Here is a 12,483-nt window from a genome sequence, read left to right on the forward strand (position 1 = left end):
GAAAATATGAGTGCGATTAAAGTTTTTAACAATATAAATTGTGTTATTTGCGTGATTTATATTTTGTGGTCATATGAAATCAGGGACGTACGCAGGGGGGGGGGGGGTGCACTGGGGGCCCGGGCCCGGGTATTACGTTTATTCACTAAAATAATTTTTATTTTTAGAATTTTAAAATGAAAACTTGGATTGTTCTGAATGTCATCTACTAAAAATGTACTTTATGAACAAGTTGTCTAAGAAATATTTAATTTTTTTGTTTGAATACTCTTTTTGAGAAAACTTCCAGTGAAATCTGAACTACTTCTTTTTCTCATAAAATTTCATTATCAAATAATAAAGAGCCGAGGAATGCCTTAATTTTATATCAGCATTTATGCTAACGAGGGTATATACACTTTCATACGGCAAAATGTGCCTCATCGAAATAATGGTTTTAGACCCCAAGTATGTTTGGGCTTAATGTGTTTCAGACAATTTGGAGTTGATTTATTTTGGCTGGAGTGCATGATAACTCTCGATCAACCGATTCGGTCCAAAATTTGGGTTTCGTAATATTTTGTCCAAACTTAGTTTAAGTTCGAAGGTGGGTTATACTCGTATCGGTTCACTAATTCCGGTACCTCCCCCACAAAAGTTCGAAAATGTTCCAATCGAAAGGTTCCAATATGGACTCAATCGGTCCACTCCTTCGAGTACCTCCCACACAAAGTTTCAATATAAGCGCAATATAAGGGCTGTTCGAGAATCCATTGGGCATTTTGACCAATGCTATTCCTTGCGGTCTTTCTTTTCGTGGGTAAGTCCATGCTTCCTGACATAACGGTTCAAAAGCTCTAAATCTTACCATAACCAACTAAAATGACGGCTTGACACGATAACTATCAAAACCAATGACTTCCAAAATTAGGTCCACTTCCAAAATGGACCATTCTTTCTGGTATCTTCTCCACAAAAGTGCAAAACTTTTACGCTCTTATCGAAGTCAAATTTATGACCACAACATAAACATTTATTCTCAACTCTCACATTCGCAAAGTTTTATACCCAAATGTTTCGATATTTTTGTCGGAAAGTGTATACGTCCAAAAAAGACCACGAAATTCTGAAACTCCCTGACTACACAATTTTTAGGACAGAGATATTGGTTATGAAGCCCGTATTCGATCTGTCTATAGATAAAAGTCTGAACTCAAACAGGCTGAGGGTTAGGCCGGGGCGATTTGAAAGCCTTAAGGGGCCTTTCGCATTCCTGGGATTGAACTGAGCAAAAAAGTCCACTGGACCATATGTCTACGGCGAAAATCGAGCCTCCCGATTTTGACTTTAAGTTTTTTATTGGCGTGTTTTGGATATTTTGGCATATAACAGCCAAACCATTGATAGTCCGGTCAAAATAGACATGCGTATAAGGGGGAAATAGCAAAAATTCGCACAAAGCTGAATTTTGGTGGAGAGCTAGGGTTGACCATTAGAAGCGTCGTCCTAAAAGTCCCCATCGATCCCATGTGTGCAAAAAAAGTTATTCGGGGTCAAAGGTCAAATTTTGGGACTTTTTTTGGTTTTTTGGTCATAACTCAGAAACTATAGGTTCTTTCATTTCAAAGCGAAGAAGAGATTTGAAGACAATAAAATTTTCTATAAAAATGATATTTAAACCATTGACCTAGGACCTACGGTTCTTGAGATATTTGTCACGCAATTTAGAAACTTTAAGTAATTTTACGGCACCTGTGCGTTAGTTGACCTTTCATGATTATTTTAAACTTATTTCGAAAACCATAGAACATACCAAAAAATGTTTAAAGAAAAAGTTTTAAACTACAATATTTCCTATAAGTTTGCTCCTTACGATGTCCGCATATGAGTCACCGTTCCTAAGATACAAGCCAATCAATACACAATATGCACACATTACCACGGCACCTAAGAGGAAATTGACATGACGCAGTTGTTTTTCATTTAGTTCAAAAACGCTTGGTTCGATTAAAAAGTGACTAAAGAAAAAGTTGTAGAATGGAAAATTCTCTACAATTATGGTCTTTGCAGATTCTACATAAAATCTATTATTTTTGAGATACGAGTCAATCAAATCATGATATGCACACATTTCCACACCACCTGTGAGGTAGTGCACTCGGCGCGTTTTTTTAACGTGGTTTCCCCTATAGGCCTACTCCACTATCTTTTGTGATAATTTTAAAGCTTAGTATATATATTTTAGACCTAATCATATCCTTTTACGAAAAACTCTTCTTCTATTTCTTCTTCCTCTTGGAGGTTTATAACACTGTGCAACAAAATGGAGGTGAAAGTCTGGGGAAGAAATAATTCCTTTTGGAGACGAAAGCCCTTGGTGAGTATATTCAGAACCCCGCAGGACAGATCCGCTGTGAGTCGAACTTCCACGTTATGACGTGATGAAGTTGTTGCTAGAGACCCTGTAAAGCATTAGGAATTAGCGTTATATCTTTGTTCACTGTTGCTTTAGCTTATTTTTGAGGTGAAATGTCTTCAGTCAAATCCAATGAGGATTATTTTCGTAGAGCACTTCGACCTTCAAACTCGCTTCCTTCAATGCCCTTTTCGTCCTTTATTTTAAGAACCGCTATAAAAGTACCACAAGATGACGTTTTTCAGCTTCGATATGTTCTGCAAAAATGTCGCTCAGAAAATTTTAGGTACGGCTCTCATTGACAACTAATCGATTTTGTCGCGTTTTCATAGTCATTTTTGAAATGACGAATGGATAAAAGAAGTGACAGCTCATATAACAGATGAGAAAAACAGCTACAGATCATACGAAAAACAGATGGTCTGATAGCGCTTTACATGGAGGCTATATTAAATCGTGGTTTTGTACCGACAATTCTATGTAGACATTTTAAGCCGTGTGACTAAAACCTTGAAAATATCGAAAACCAAGGGGCACCGTTCTATGGAAATGTTTTGTATTCCAAAAGAAGACTAAATACGAAATTTCAGCCATTTTTAAGGTCATCCCCAAAGTATATCTTAATATATAAAAGAATATAGTAGTGAGTGAGTGAGTGAGTGAGTGAGTGAGTGACAGACAGATCATCGCCCAGACGAAACGGCTAAAGCTAGAAGCTTGACATTTAGAGTGTGGGTTGTTCTAAGTACCAAAAGGTACTAAATATGATACCTTTGTATTTGGCAAACGGGAAGCACTAGAATTCTAAAAATTTCAAATAACGGTCACTGATAGAGATTTAAGATTTTACTTACTTACTTAGCTGGCCCATTACAGAACATTTGTTCTATAGGCCGAACTAAGAAAAGATCTCCATTTCTCTCTGTCTATTGCTTCTCCTTCTGTAATACCGCGCCTTGTCATCTCTTCATCCACTTGTTTTCGCCATCTATTCTTTGGCCTGCCAATTCTGTGTGCACCGCCAAGCGGCATGTATTCATACGCCTTTTTAGCGGGTTCATCATCGCTCATTCTTATGATATGGCCTAGCCAACGCAATCGTTGCATCTCAATACGTTTAACTCTATTGATGTCGTTGTATAGCAGATAGAGCTCGTGGTTCATACGACGTCGATATTCACCGTCAACACACCAAGCACTGCCTTATCTGCTTGCGCAAGTACCCAAGCTTCGGAACCATACATCAGCACGGGTAGTATCAGTGTTTTATAAAGCGTTATTTTTGTTTGACGAGATGTGGCTTTGTTTTTAAACTGCTTACTTAAGCCAAAATAGCACCTGTTAGAGAATACAATTCTTCGTTTTATTTCACAACTGATGTCGTTAGTTGTGTTTACGGCGGTGCCGAGGTAGACGAAGTCTTTTACTACCTCAAAATTATAGGAACCAACTTCAACAGTTGGCCCGATCTCTATGGACGCATTGCGCGTCGGCACCATCAACTTAGTGTTCCCGCCGTTTACCGCCAGACCCACTTTAGCAGATTCTTCTTCGACCTTCATAAAAGTATCTGTTACTTCTTTTACTGATCGTCCCATTATGTCTATATCATCAGCATAAGCAAGTAACATGTGGCTATTGGTGTAGATTGTGCCACTTCTTTTGACGTTTGCCTCTCGAATAACCTTTTCCAGCAGGATGTTGAAGGGATCAAACGAGAGACTGTCTCCTTGCCTGAAACCTCTTTTGGTACAAAATTCTTGGGAGAGGTTCTTTCCTATTTTAACTGAGGATCTCGTATCAGTAAAAGTCATTTTACAAAGCCGAATGAGCTTTGCGGGGATACCAAATTCAGACATAGCCTGGAATACCTTTGAACGTAGTGTGCTGTCGAAGGCTGCTTTATAATCGACAAAAAGTTGGTAGGTGTCGATCTGCATCTCTTGGGTCTTCTCCAGGATTTCCCGCAGGGTAAATATCTGGTCAATGGTGGACTTGCCAGGTTTAAAGCCGCATTGGTATGGCCCAATTATCTCGTTGACCATAGGCTTTAGTCGTTCGCCCAATATCCCTGACACGATCTTGTAGGCAATCGGGAGTAGACTTATGCCCCTATAGTTAGAGCATACAGTCTTATCTCCTTTCTTATGGACGGGGCACAGGATGCTCAGGTTCGAATCGTCGGGTACTCGTTCTTCCTGCCAGATGGTGCTAACTAGCTGATGAATACACCTTATCAGCGTGTCGCCTGCGGTTTTGAACAGCTCGGCTGGTAAACCATCGGCTCCTGCTGCCTTATTATTGTTTATTTATTGTTGTCTTTACCTCATCTTGGCTGGGCGGTATACATTCAATACCATCTTCTGGGATTGGATCTGTGGTATAATCGTCGTCTTCGCTGGATACCAACAGGTTTGAAAAATGTTCTTTCCATATCCTGAGCACACTATCTGTATCAATTACCAAATTACCTTGCTGATCTCTACAGAGGAGGTGGCTTTGGTACAGCCACCTCCATCAATTTGATGTTTCACCCTTTGGTAGAATTTTCGGACTTCATTCTGGCTCCGGTACATCTCGAATTTTTCACACTCCCGCTTTTCCATCTCTCTTATTTTCCTGCGGAAAAGGCGTTTCTCATCTCTCCTTTTCTCCCGGTATCTCTCTCGTGCGCTACGCGTTGCTACTGATTGTAAAGTAGCCCTATATGCCGCATTTTTCTCTTCGGTAGCAGCACGACACTCCTGATCATACCATGGATTCCTCGGTGGAGGTCTCTGGTATCCAAGTATGGATTTTGCGGCTATTTGCATGGAGTGGGCAATACATTGCCATTGCGCTGATATATTATCGGGATGAGGAGTGCTTTGATTTAGCAATTGGGCTAGTTGAGTGGAATATGCTGTGGCTATCTGTTGTAATTGCAGCTTACCGATCTCTAACTTTCGTGTTGTGTCTGTTCGTACTTTGTTTGCTACGTTTAACCGGGTGCGTACCTTTGCTGCAACTAGGTAGTGGTCCGAGTCTATGTTTGCTCCCCGGAACGAGCGCACAGCCAACACGCTCGATGAATGTCTTCCATCTATCACAACGTGATCAATTTGATTTCTTGTTTTCTGATCTAGAGACAGCCACGTGCTCTTATGGATGTCGAGATGTTTAAATCTGGTGCTGCTAACTACCATGTTTTTTGCCGCTGCGAAGGCTATCCGCCTCATGCCATTGTCAGATGTTTCATTGTAGAGACTGAATTTTCCGACTGTTGGACCAAAGATATTTTCCTTTCCAATTTTGGCATTAAAATCGCCTAGAGTAATTTTAATGTCATGGGCAGGACAACGGTCATATGTTTCTTCTAAGCGCTCATAAAATATATCTTTGGTCTGTTCGTCCTTTTCTTCAGTGGGAGCATGAGCGCAAATAAAGCTGATGTTGTAGAATTTAGCTTTTATTCGAATTGCAGCAAGTCTTTCATTCTCTGGGGTGAAGCTGGATACCAGATGTTTTAGTATCCGACTAAATACGAATCCGCAACCAAACTCATGCTTTACGTCATGGCAGCCTTTCCCGTTCCATCGTATTTCCTGTATGGCAGTAATGTCGGCCTTGTACTTTTCAAGTACATCTGCCAAAGCGTAATCTGCACCTTCTCTATAAAGAGTGCGAACATTCCAGGTGCAGATTCGCAGATCATGGTCCTTAAAACGTTTGTGGGGTCGTCAACTTTTGAGGGATTTGTTTTTCTTTTCTTATTATTAGGGGAGTGTTACTTACCCGACGCCCAAACCCAAGTTTTTATCGTTATTATGGGCGGCACATGTTTACTCACTACCTTTAACGGGTGTTAAAGGCAGTTCCCCAGGTGACACCACGGGGAGGTCAGTGTCCACTTGAGATGAAAGAGGGACCAAGATAAATCCTGGGCTTTGCCATGTTAAAGCCGGTCAGGGCCGTTCCTTGGTATCTTCCAAACCCTACGTATGGAACTTCTCGCCTGAAAATTATCGGTATAGCTTCACGCCTTCATATAGCCCCCATAGAACGGTACCTCTCAATTGGCTGAAATTTTGTATTCTGGCTTCGATGGGGGTATGGAACTTTCCACCTGAAATCAGATTCACGTCTTCATATTGCCTCCATAGAACGATACCTCCCTATTTTCGGTATTTTAACGGTGGAAGCCTCAACAACCCACCGAAATGGCTGAAATTTGGTACTTAGTCTTCGTTGGGGGTATGGAACTTCCCGCCTGAAAATTATCGGTATAGCTCCACGCCTTCTTATAGCCACCATAGAACGGTACCTCTCGATTTTCGGTATTTTGAAGGTTGTGGGTACAATATTCCACCGAAGTGGCTGAAATTTGGTATTTGGTCTTCGATGGGGGTATAAAATTGTCTACCTGAAACTTATCGGTTTTGGTCCACATCTTCATGTTTCCTTTTTTTCTGTATTTTGAACGCTTTAGTTACATTATTCAACCAGAATAACTGAAATTTGTTATTAAGTCTTCGCTAAAGGTACAAAACATCCCTTGCAAAAATACGACAGTAGACATCCAAGTATTGGTATAGCCCTCATAAGCTTTGTAGAGGGTTTCTAGTCACATTCTTCTACGGAATTATTCGCAAAAACTATTCATGTATATCTTGCCGGTATTTTCCAATTTTATGTATTTCAAGGATAAAAAAAGTCCAAATCGATTGCTACCTTCGAGAGTTATGGTTCACACAATTTTACAGACAAATTTAGAACATCTGTGGTGAAGGTACCCAAAGGAGTGGACCAATATAGCTCATCTTCCAACTTAAACTAACCGTTCGAGAGTTAACGTGCGCACCAGCCAGCAAGACAGACGGACGGGCAGGGCTATACCGACTTCAAATTGTCTGAAACGAATTTCGTCTAAACAAAGTTAGGGTCTAAAACCATTATTTCGATGAGGCACATTTTTTCGTATCAAAATGTATAGAAGGTATATAAACAGCCTAACGGCTGACGGTATACAAACCTGAATGAATGGTGAGAGAATATAGGCTTAAACCCTAGGCAAATAGTCTTGCTTAAATCCAATATAAGAATTTCAATGAAAATAAACATTTTTATTTTCTAACACTCTCTTTCCATTTCAGATATTACAACATGAAGCCAACATTACCGCCGTGGCCTTTATCTTCAGTCCTGAACGTTCAGCGAAATTGTTGCCAAGTGAAAGTTATCTAACGCTAACGTTCGTTTTGGCCATGCCCCTGGGAAGGCCGTTGTCACCATTTGAACGGCTCTACAAACCATTTCGCTACATCATTTGGTCCTGTTTTAGTTCCAGCTTTCTCTTCGGTATTATCTGCATATATTATGTAAAATATCTGGGAAAATCGAAGCTAATGTCTTTTATATATGGTCAAGGTAATCGTTTACCATTTACCAATCTTCTGAGTACACTGTTTGGTGGAGTTGCCGAGGGCCAGTTGCCACAGAGAAATTTTGCACGTTATATACTCACCGTGTGGTTGTTGTATACGTTTGTTCTTCGATCTGCCTATTCGGGAGCTCTGTTTCAAATTCTTCAAGATGGTAGCGGTAAAAATAATCTCAAAACCTTAGATGAAGTTGTGGCCCACAATTATACCATCTACGCCTCTGCAATTATGGAAAGTGTTCTGAAATTTGCTCAACCCAGAGGTGATATACGACATTATGATCACGTGAATTCGTTGGACAAGCTTCTGGAGACAATAAGTGAACCGAATAGCCGGCATAAAATAGCTCTTTGCCTCTACGATGTAACTGTGAAATATTACAATCAAATGAATCCAACACGACGCGTGCAAATTCTTAAACAACCGATTATGTCTGCACCGATTATCTTCTATATGCCACGCCATAGTTACTTGCGTCTACATACAATGGGCCTTATACTGCGCATGGTCCAATCGGGTTTAATAAAACGTTTTGTAAAATTCAATATTTACGACTCTTCGAAAGATGAGAAGCGTAGAAGTGAATATATTGCTTTGTCAATGGATGTACTAATGGGTCTCTATTGGCTCTATGGATTTTTACTTGCAATTTGTGGTTTGGTTTTCGCAATGGAAATTTTGACGAAAAGATGTCGGCGAGCGAAGAAAGTAATTGATTTTTTTAATATATAAAAATGGTATGAAATAAAGTTATGCTGCAGCAATTGTAGCTGTATAAAATAAATATTTTTCTAACCACGTGAATTTTTTAAAAATATTATTCCAACCACGCGAATTTTGTTTACCCTCCAACATAATTTAAATATTCGTCGAGGACCCCATAAAGCCATAATTTCTTGATTAGCATAAAATTCTATGTCGATATAACCATGTCCGTCCGTTACAGCTCGTAATTTTTTTAAAATATAGCTTTGAAATTGGTGTAGAAGTTTGTATTGCAACGCTGTTTGGTATTGAAAATGACCTATATCGATCCATGTTTTGATAGAACGGTACCTCCGGTACCTCGGTATTGTGAAGGTTTTAGCCTCATTATCACACCGAAATAGTTGAAATTAGGTATTAAATTTTCGTTGGGGTTATGGAACGTTCCACCTGAAATTTGTCTATATAGCTCCACGCTTTAATATAACAACCATAGAACGGTACCTTCCGATTTTCGGTATTTTGAAGGTTTTAGCCACAATATCCCAATGAAATGGCTGAAATTTGGTATTTAGTCTTCTTTGGGGGTACAGAACTGTCCGCCTGAAATTTGTCGGTATAGTTACACGTCTTCATATTGCCCCTTCATAACGGTACCTCCAGATTTTCGGTATTTTGAAGGTTGTGGCCACAATATCCCACTGAAGCACAGTAGTCGCTGCCATTGGCCAAAATTAAAAAAAATTAAAGTCTAATTTTATGTGTTCATATCTACTACTAACAGTGTAAATTTCTCTAAAATAAATTTGTTATGGATTACTTCTTACTGTACTCTTTGAGAATGGCACCAAAAAAGAGAAAATTTAACAGGTTGGATTTCTAGGTGAATTCAGTGCAAATCTAGGTGAAAGTAAAATATCAAACTAAATGAACTCTATATTGACCAAACTTAATTCGAATATTGAAAAGCAATGTATTAACTTACTTTTTATGCAGTTTTGTGTTTGTTAATTTTTGGGATTCATTATTGAATACGTGTGTTGACTAAAGGACTTTGTTATACCCTCAGCCTTTAGGCTAAGGAGGGTATATACACTTTGATACGATGAAAATGTGCCTCATCGAAATAATGGTTTTAGACCCCAAGTATGTTTGGACGAAATGTGTTTCAGACAATTTGGAGTCGATCTAGCTATGTCCGTCCGTCTGTCTGTCTGTCTGTCCTGCTGGCTGGAGCGCACGATAACTCTCGAACGGATGAACCGATTCGGTTCAAATTTTGGCTTTCGTAATATTTTGTCCAAACTTAGTTTAAGTTCGAAGATGGGTTATATCGGTCCACTCCTTCCGGTACCTCCCCCACATAAGTTCGAAAATGTTTGGAAAAATTGTGCTAACGATAACTCTTAAAGTAAGTAACCGATCTGCTCCATACTTTACACATCGTGAACTTTCTATCAGACATAGATGAGGTTCCAATATGGTCTCAATAGGTCCACTCCTTCGGGTACCTGCCACACAAAACTTCGGAAAAGTTCAGTTTAGGGCCATCTCCCGAATCGCTTTGATTTTTGTTTCAGCAACTTGTATTCACTGCCCTCCATACGACGGTACTAGTTTCATCAGGGGCAAGTCCATACTTCCTGAGAAAATAGCATGAAAGTTGCAAAAAACACCTATGACACCCTGTGAGGTGGTTGGAGCGCAAGATAACTCTCGAACGGATCTGCCGATTCGGTCTAAAATAGGGCCTTAGTAATATTTTGTCAAAACATAGTTTAAGTTTGAAGATAAGCCATATCGGTCCACTCCTTCAGGTACCTCCCCAACAAAAGATCAAAAATGTTCGGAAAAATTGTTCGTACGGTAACTCTTGAAGGAAGTGGCCGAATTGGTCTATACTTTACACATCCTACTATATCTACCAGATATAATTCAGGTTCAAATATGGACTATATTTGTCCACCCCTTCCGGTATCTCCCACACAAAATTGCGGATAAGTTCACTTTAAGACCTGCTATCGAATCGCTTTGACTTTTGTTGAATCAACTTGCTTTCGCTGCCTCAATTACGATGGTAAAAGTTTTTTTAGGGGCAAGTCCATACTTCTTGAGCAAACAGCCCGAAGAGTGTAAAAACCCCCTATTGCACCATATGTTGTGCCTGGAGATCCACTTCCATAACGGTCAATGTCGATCCATTCCTTTTTGATCTTTAATCCTAATCAACATTTTTGTCGGTTCAAACGCCCAAAAATTTTAAAACCCCCTAAATACAGACGTATTTTGAGAAAAAATTGTTTCAATATACACAAGCTGAGGGTATATCTCTGTCGGCAAAGCCGACTGATACTTTTTTACTTGTTAATGTCATTTCTTCAATATAATTCAATTTTATGTAAAGTTTTAATTATGTTTCCCCTTTTTCCCCCTAACGAAAATTTTTTTAAAAGATCAGTAGTAGTCTAAGGATTATATTTTTCAAACTTTCAGCTGCATTTTTCCGCATCTTTGGAACAGGTTCCCAAAATACTAAGGGTACATTTCAGTGTATTTTTGTCATTTTTTCAAATGTGCAGGTGATACATTTCAGCTTTTTAAATATCAAGAAGAGGCATTGTAAGGTTCAGTTATATGAAGGATACGTTAAAATGTGGTCCTTAATGTAAAATTTGAAAAATTTAGCCATTTTGATTGATTATTACGGCTAAAACCCTAAAAATACCGAATATTGGGCGGTACCTATTTATGGGGACAAAATCAAAGGGTGGACCTGCATTAATCGACAATTTTTTAGGGGTAGCCTACATCCACGAAAGATTATGTGGCATTCCGGCAATTTCGATTTAATAACTTATATGAAACCCTGAGAATTCCGAAAATCGGGCGGTACAATAATATGGACCCTATCAAAACGTGGACCCAGTTCAAAAAAATTTTGCTAGAAGGTTTTCTAACACTAGGGAATACCGATAGCCAAATTTTAGCTAATTTCACTGAAAGATGTGGTCAAGACCCCAAAATGCCTGAAATCAGGGGGTACCGTTCTATGGGAGCTATACCTAGCCTTGGACCTATATTGTATTTTTTTTTTTTGGTGCTTCTTTTTATTTATGTTGCTAAACTAGCCTTTACTGAAATTTTCGTATTGTTATCTGCTCTAGCCAGCAGCCCTGGCATCAGAATCGGATGCGGTAGCCTAATCTGCTGCTCATCTTAAACTACTATGATTAATGAAACCACAACAAAAAATAGAAATCAATTGATCAATCAGATGACGACTTTTGGCATGAAATCAGGGATACGAATTGGCACATGGAATGTAAGGACGCTTTTGGAAACATCAAAACTATAACAGGTGTGTAAGGAATGTTCACAATACAATATAGATATTTTGGGCCTAGCAGAAACACGGTGGCCAGAGGTAGGAGAGTTCCGAACAAACAACAACTCTTTCCTTTTATTCTCGGGGAGACCTAAAAATCAACCTAGAGCCGGCGGAGTTGGCATCTTACTATCGAAGTATGCACAAAAAGCGATGTTAGACTGGAAACCTCACACAGATCGCATTACAGAAGCACGGTTCAGGACGAAGGCCAGAAATTTTACTATAATACAATGCTATGCGCCCACAGAAGGAAAGTAAAATATGGAGAGGCTCATTACTCGACGTACGAACCAAAAGGGGAGCGGATGTAGGAAGTGATCACTACCTTCATATTGTAACCGTCCGATTAAAAATAGCTGCTATAAAGAAAGAAGCCAAGTGTTCACGGAAGTTTGATATAGATCGTCTAAAAATTAGACGACCTTTAAGAGAGCCCTCAGCAACATCCCCGTTGAACAACGAAGCTCATGGAGTACTGTCAGTGATACATATATATCTATCATCAGACAAGAACAACATTGGATACGCCCATAGTAAAAGAAAGCCATGGATTTCCGATGAAACTTGGGACATAA

General features: G+C 39.4%; 1 protein-coding gene across 3 annotated transcripts in view; it reads left to right on the forward strand.

Annotated features, from left to right (window-relative positions):
* The window catches only part of LOC141398801 (uncharacterized), a 28,788-nt gene extending 20,175 nt beyond the window's left edge, over nucleotides 1–8,613 (forward strand). For 2 of the 3 annotated variants that reach the window (XM_073976485.1, XM_073976484.1), the window contains exon 3: nucleotides 7,528–8,613. In XM_073976485.1, coding sequence (XP_073832586.1) covers nucleotides 7,528–8,547 — 1,020 coding nt within the window. In that variant the 3' untranslated portion in view covers nucleotides 8,548–8,613. The remainder of the gene's footprint in view (nucleotides 1–7,527) is intronic. The other variant, XM_073976486.1, reaches the window with a different exon arrangement.
* Nucleotides 8,614–12,483: the final 3,870 nt, after the last annotated feature.

Source organism: Musca autumnalis, unplaced genomic scaffold (assembly GCF_047663935.1).
Source record: "Musca autumnalis isolate F117 unplaced genomic scaffold, ASM4766393v1 scaffold_3, whole genome shotgun sequence".
Taxonomy (NCBI): domain Eukaryota; kingdom Metazoa; phylum Arthropoda; class Insecta; order Diptera; family Muscidae; genus Musca; species Musca autumnalis.